Here is a 6625-nt window from a genome sequence, read left to right as displayed (position 1 = left end):
TAAATGTGGTGTTAATGGCAAAGGTAATGGGTATATATACCCACGAATGGGCGCTTTCCGGCTGGAATTGGGGCGGGTGGGAAACGCGACGATGACCATTAGTTGGCACTCTTCCAGGTGGATACGTGGTTGCAACATTGTTAGGGGCGGATGCGACAACTGCACGGGCGGCAACGACATTGATCGGGCTGCATGCGTGAGGAAGAGACCGAGCCGAAACTTCCCTCCGCTCGAGCAGTTGACGGATGACGCATGCCCCAAACCAACGTCCCACATTATTCGAAGGGTTGAATATGAAGTTCAAAATTATGCAGGCCGAAGGCCGAATGACTAGTATGCTAAAATGACATTCTCAGTCAAAAGTCGCCATATTGGTCGGGCGACTAATATAGAATCTGGCCATTAGTCGCAAAAATAGAAAACTCGAAGCCGTACCACTGGATTGAGAATGGATGGCAGAGATTCAACGTGTCTATGTAGAAATGCGCGCTTGTGTGCACAAAGGACCCTCGTTTCTAGTTAATTTGCTCCCGTAATAGTCCTAGCACTAATTGGGGAGGAGGCAGCGAATCGGAACTTAACCTAAGACGTGAAATGACGAAAATGCCCTCTCCGGGGCATAGAAATAACAGGCGGTGGCACGCTCGGTTTGATCCGATGGCCAACAACTTCCGGGAGCGAGATCGAATGGTCGAAAACGCATCAAGAAATCGATCCGATGGCTGAGAGTGCCTAAGCTCTAAGAGAGCGCAGGGGCGCCCACAGTTCTTATTTCAGGATTTGCTCCCGTGATAGTCCCATCTGACCATCTCCCCTGTTGCTTCACGGCGGCGCTCCAGATCCGGTGCCAAGCGCATCCCTTCCCTTCCCTAGCTACTCCGACTCAAGGCTGCCACCGGACATCGCGCCCCACATCTCCGAGCGGCAACTGACCGTCGTCGCGACGGTGAGCTCCACGGCGGGGCCGGGCCCTGCCGGCATAGGTGCCTTGGAGGCACCGTGTGACGTTCACCTTGCCCTCCTCCGGCACATCTACGACGTGGATGAGCCCACGCCATCCGCGCCCAAGCTGCAAGGTGGCCTCTCTCCCCTGCTTTCCTTTCCGGCAACGCTGCCGCCGCTATGTACAATCATTTTATTACAATTTTGGATAGTGGATGAGGAGAATTTGTGACATTCCACATTCCACTCCGCAGTTTGTTTGTGTCAGTTTCCTTAACAAACGGCAATGCGCTCCATATCCTTTGATGAAGGTTTTAAAAACGTTCAACTTTGTACTACAAGTCAGGCTCATGTACTAGTGCATGCTTGTACAGGAACCGATCAAGTGCTTCTGCTAGCTCTTGTATACGTGAGTGTCTCTCGGCGGGATTCAGTTTAGGCCATCTCAAGCAGTCTCTCTTGGTATGTTATGTTCCGTTCCATCATTTCTTTCCCCCGGAGATTTCAAAATCCTGACTGACAAGGCTGAGCCCCGTGGTGTTGCTAAACCTGCATGCAGATCTTCGGCTCGACGAAATGCACCGGAGCACCACCCAGCGCCCAGGCCACCGCCGCAGCGCCGGCCGGGCTGCCGCCAAGCGCGACCGCCTCAGCGCCCTCCCGGACGAGCTCCTGCACCACATCATGTCATTCTTGAAGGCGTGGGAGGTGGTCCGCACCTGCGTGCTCGCGCGGCGGTGGCGCCACCTCTGGGCGTCCGCGCCCTGCGTCGATCTCCGCGTGCGCCCCTCCACTGGCCGCTACGGCGACCCCCCTGAGAAGTTCCGCTACTTCGTGCACCGGCTCTTCCTCCTACGTGACGCGTCAGCGCCCGTGGTCATGCTCCGCCTGCGGTCGAGCGACGACGAAGCGGGCTTCACCGATGACGACGCCAGCGCGTGGATGAGGGCCGCCATCAAGCGCAACGCGCGGGTTATCCATCTCACCGGGCGTTGCTCGGAGATCGCGTCGTTGGACCGCGTGTCGTTCATCTCTTGCCACCTCAAGGTCTTGAAGTTGTCGTATGCCATGCTCGACTACAGGATCCTCAGGCAGCTTTCTTCTAGTTGCACGTCTTTGGAAGTACTAGGTCTGAAGGATTGCTTGGTGGCGGGCCCTAGGATTGTGTCCGCCTCTTTGAAGACTTTAATCATGCTCGAATGCGAGATCAGTTGCGCCTTCTCCATTGCTGCTCCGAACCTCCTACTTCTGCACCTCATCACACCTTACGTCCGAGTCCCATCATTCAAGAATTTGGGATCACTTGTCACAGCTACTATCATACTTGATGACTCTTTCTTGGGTGATGACAATGAATACATCAGCGATGAAGATTATTGTGATGGAACTACTGATGACGACAGGGATGATAGCGGCGATAATGATTGGACAGAGAGCTCAAAGATTCATGATGAGTCTTCCTTGAGTAATAATGTTGGATATGATGATTTTATAAGGTTTGGATATGGACATGGTTTTGCTGAAGGAATTTACATGCATAATCGTTACAAGGATAATTATGATTATGGTGGTGATATCGACAGCGATGACAATACCTATGCATACAGTGAGATTGCAAATGATGCAAAGTATGGCTACAAAGGTAAAGGCCTGATTTCCAGTAAAGACAGTATCTATGGTGGATATAGAGAATGCAATGATGGGAAGATTTTAGGTGGCCGTCATATTCTTCAGAGTCTTTCAAGTGCTAGAACTTTGGAGTTGTTGACTGATGCTGGAGAGGTATAGCTGTCACCACCTTTTACTATTTTCTCTATCTTCGAGTATATATGAAAATTTCCTTGATATAGCCATAATTGTTTTTTTTCTTAACAACTTTTTTCTGATGTTTGCAAAAGAAATTTATGTTGCTCCCAACATAATACACATGTACAATGAGCACATTTCTTACATAAGTAGCAACACCTGGTTAGAAAGGCACAGTTGACTTGGAGAAGAGTTCAGATCAAGAAATTAGTACTAGCTCATTTCATCATCAAATGTTGTAGGTGAAATCAATGAGATATGGATGTATGAAGCTTCAAGAGAACATTATATATTATTTCAGATTATTGTTTGTTATTTTTTACATTCTTGAAGTAGTGTATCTTCTTAAATGATTACTGTTCAAATCGTTGTGTAATTAACTATTTTGAGTCTGCGTACCAGTATAACGGCAATGTCCCTTCACATTATAGAAAAGAATGAGGAATCATATTTTACCAATAGGTACTAATCATGGTAACACATCACTATATGTCTTAATTTCTTTCTCGTGGTTGGTATGTTTGTTTTCTTCTCTGCATATTAAACAAACCTCTCGTATTCAATATATAAAATATAAAATTGATTCAAATTACTATGTTTAATTGCTGAATACTCATTTTATGTGCAATGTGTAGGTTGTTCTGAGTAGGGAACTGAATACATGTCCAAATTTTGGCAACCTGAAGACCCTGTCTCTTGGCGAATGGTGTATGACTGCAGACTTTGATGCATTAATTTTCTTGCTGCAGCACTCACCTAATATACAGAAGCTCTTTCTCCAACTTAAAATTGTATGTGTAATTATATATTTGGGGCTTATGCTTACTTGATTATCTTTTAGTTTTGAGTATTTTAGCACATGCTTAACAACAACTTTTTTATCTGCAAAAGAACTTCAATGCCAGGGAGGCATCAGAAACAGGTATCAAACTACAGGGAAGATCATTTACTTGCAAAGATCTTCGAATGGTGAAGATCACATGCTCAAAGGATGATGGGAGAGTCCATAAGCTGGCACATTTGTTTATGGCAAATGGTATACCAGTCAAGAAAATTTATGTCCGCCACAGCGGGAGTGCTTGTGAGTCATACCTTCTCTTCAGATAGCATTTTGTATTTATTTTCATTATCAGTACTTTTACTTGCTTGTGTGTTCCTGTGCTATTTGCTGACGGATGTCCACTGCATACTGTCTTGTTCCGCTTTCCCTGAAAAGCCACATGCTTTTATGTGCATATATAATCAGCTTAATATCTTGTCACCATTCTGTTAAATTGGAAGAATGTTTTGCTAACTTAACTATGTTCCTCCTGTACATGGTCCTAGACTACACACTTAGAACTCCCTGATATTTCTACCAGATATCCGCAACCAGAAGCAGATGAAGGAGTTCTGGGGGATGTAATATCCAACATCATCATGAGCAACTGATCGTGCTCTCAAAGCTGCGCTGGGTTTCTTGATTGCCTCTTTTTTGGTAACATGGATGTCGTTGGTGATAATTGGATCGTTGGAATGTTGTTGCCGGTGGGATAAGCTGAGAAGTTCATCTAGTAGTAGGTCTAGCCTCTAGTACAACTTTGCTTTGTTCCTGGAACGGATATGAATGCTCGTCGTTTGAATGCTTCAGACTTGAGAGTGGTGCATCTGAGTCTGTCATGCGTTGTGCTATGCTCCAGTAAGCATTGATCCTGTGGTGAGTTATACGCGGCTTTAGTACCGTGCAAATTCTGATGTCGTGCAAATTCCGGCGATGAAGGTTTACATAGTTGTCTAACTATTCAGATTTCGGTGCTGGGAATGTCATGAGATACGAATGAAACACACTAATCAGTTTGATTTTAGGATTGCTTGCCACCATATATATCATAATTGGCTCAAATAAATGCAAATATGCTTAGTCTTAACTGCAACCGGCCACGGGAGGGTGGAAGCGAACGACTTTGTGAGCAACAGCAATGGATCATCACGCACCACACGGGGCAAAACCGAGCAACCATAGACGGGCGGCAACGACATATTTGATGCCCTGTGCGAATAAAAGGCGTAATGCTGGAATTGTAGATAAGTTTACAAATTATTAATTTCCCAGATGCAGAGCCGGTCCATCTCTGTATACATATCCATGCATGACTATTTGTTTCCTCCCCATGAAAAAAATATTATTCATTTCCCTTCATTCTAATTTTTTCGATGGACAGAAACATCAAAGATTGGCCCACTACGTTGATTAATCACAACGATGAGACCTATGGGCAAACGTGGAGGCACTCTTCCTGCGTTCGCCAGCAAGGTAGTCCTGGCAATGTTGCACAACAGAATTCGACGTTCTCAGGGCCGTGTCTCCTCCCTATGCACATTTTTGGGAACGGGGTGTCGTCTTTGCCTATGGCATCGCCATCCGAAAGACGAGGACAACCTGATCTGCCGATCTCACCATCTGCATGGGACAGAGAATGCATTGCGTGCATGCACATACATCAGACGGCTTGCGCCAAAAACAATATAACAAGCAAAAAACAGGCACATACATACGACATGCATGAGAAAATAGCAATCCCTCCATTTTAAAATGCAAATGTTTTTTAGTTTGTATTCAACAATTAGGTAACTTTTATGATATGAAAGCATACTCACAAGAAAATTATTTGTAGTACAAACCTAGTAACAGTAAATATATATGGGTATAAAGCAATTGTTGGTCACAATCTCATCCTAACTTTTGTAGTGTACGTTGAAAACAGATGGAGCATATATATTACCAGTTGAGGAGACCAACATGAGCATGGAGCATCCAAGGAGCACAATGAACAAAACCGCGGCTGCCTTGGCTTCCATCTGGCCGTTGAGTCTGCTGAACGCCATGTTTTGATCCCTAACTTATATGAGATACTTAGATGGATGATGAACACAACTGATGTGCTCAATCGAGTCAGGCCCTGGGCTATTTATATACCAGGACACAGCGCACAAGGTAGACTTAGTCATTATAATGACAATAATAAATAGACATCACACATCCGTAGGATAAGATAAGCACACGATTACTTAAAGCACTCCTATCTTTAAGTTATAAATATCATATGCATTAAATGTGTGTTTATATATATCTCATCAATGGATTGTATCTTGTTGTACTCTAAAATATTTATCATTTAGTGTTTTTCGTGAGAGAGAAAATATGAGTTGCTTTGATTTTTGTGTGAAGAGCTATATCTATATTAAGACAGGATAACTCTCTCTTTGCTTATTAATAGGATGCCACATTAGATTTTTTACTTAGGTGTCAAAATTATGATATAGTCCCAAATAAGTTTATGAAATATTAATTTCCTTTGCAGCATCCCCTCCCACACATCTTGCATTAACTCGATCAAATCAAACTAAATCCTTTGTAGCACCCTCGTTGGTGGGTATAAAATAATTACATTAACTCAATCAAATAATTTTAGCTATATATATATATATATATATATGTGTGTGTGTGTGTGTGTGTGTGTGTGTGTGTGTCGGATACGGGCAATCAGAACAAATCAAATCTTTTGCATTGACTCAATCAAATCAAATCACTTTCTGCTTTAGAAATATGGTTGGCGTAAGTATAAGTCAGTCGATTTCCAGTCCCCGGAGCCTACTTCCAGTCAGGCGGCGGCGGCACCCTGGAGCCTACTTCTAGTCCCCGGTGGAGATGGCGGTGATCCGTACACCAGACTTGATGGAGGTTCTTTGAACAGATCTGGGTGAAAACTTTGCGCTCGGCTAGATGACAAAGCCGGCGATGGCGGCGCTCTTCTGTGTCGTTCTCTTCTTGAAGACATCGCCGTGGAGAAGTTCTAGACCTCTATCTGTTACCTCCGGGGAAAACCCTAGATCGGTA

The 6625-nt window shown here is 44.5% G+C and overlaps 1 protein-coding gene and 1 long non-coding RNA gene across 2 annotated transcripts; one reads left to right on the top strand and one right to left on the bottom strand.

Annotated features, from left to right (window-relative positions):
• The first annotated feature begins 1510 nt into the window (after positions 1–1510).
• Positions 1511–4491, top strand: LOC123048787 (uncharacterized). Its single transcript, XM_044471821.1, has 4 exons — positions 1511–2724; positions 3384–3539; positions 3640–3829; positions 4110–4491. Exons 1-4 carry the CDS (start codon positions 1519–1521, stop codon positions 4151–4153), a joined length of 1596 nt encoding a protein of 531 aa, XP_044327756.1. The 5' UTR covers positions 1511–1518; the 3' UTR covers positions 4154–4491.
• A 322-nt stretch (positions 4492–4813) lies between these two features.
• On the bottom strand, positions 4814–5715 carry LOC123048786 (uncharacterized). Its single transcript, XR_006423375.1, has 2 exons — positions 5511–5715; positions 4814–5188 (listed from the first exon to the last, which is right to left on the bottom strand). It is a non-coding gene; the product is annotated as an uncharacterized lncRNA (long non-coding RNA).
• Between the last annotated feature and the right edge of the window lie 910 nt (positions 5716–6625).

This window comes from Triticum aestivum, chromosome 2D (genome assembly GCF_018294505.1).
Source record: "Triticum aestivum cultivar Chinese Spring chromosome 2D, IWGSC CS RefSeq v2.1, whole genome shotgun sequence".
In the NCBI taxonomy this organism is placed as follows: Eukaryota; Viridiplantae; Streptophyta; class Magnoliopsida; order Poales; family Poaceae; genus Triticum; species Triticum aestivum.
Note: the sequence above shows the minus strand (reverse complement) of the source record. Positions and strands in the feature narration are given on the sequence as shown.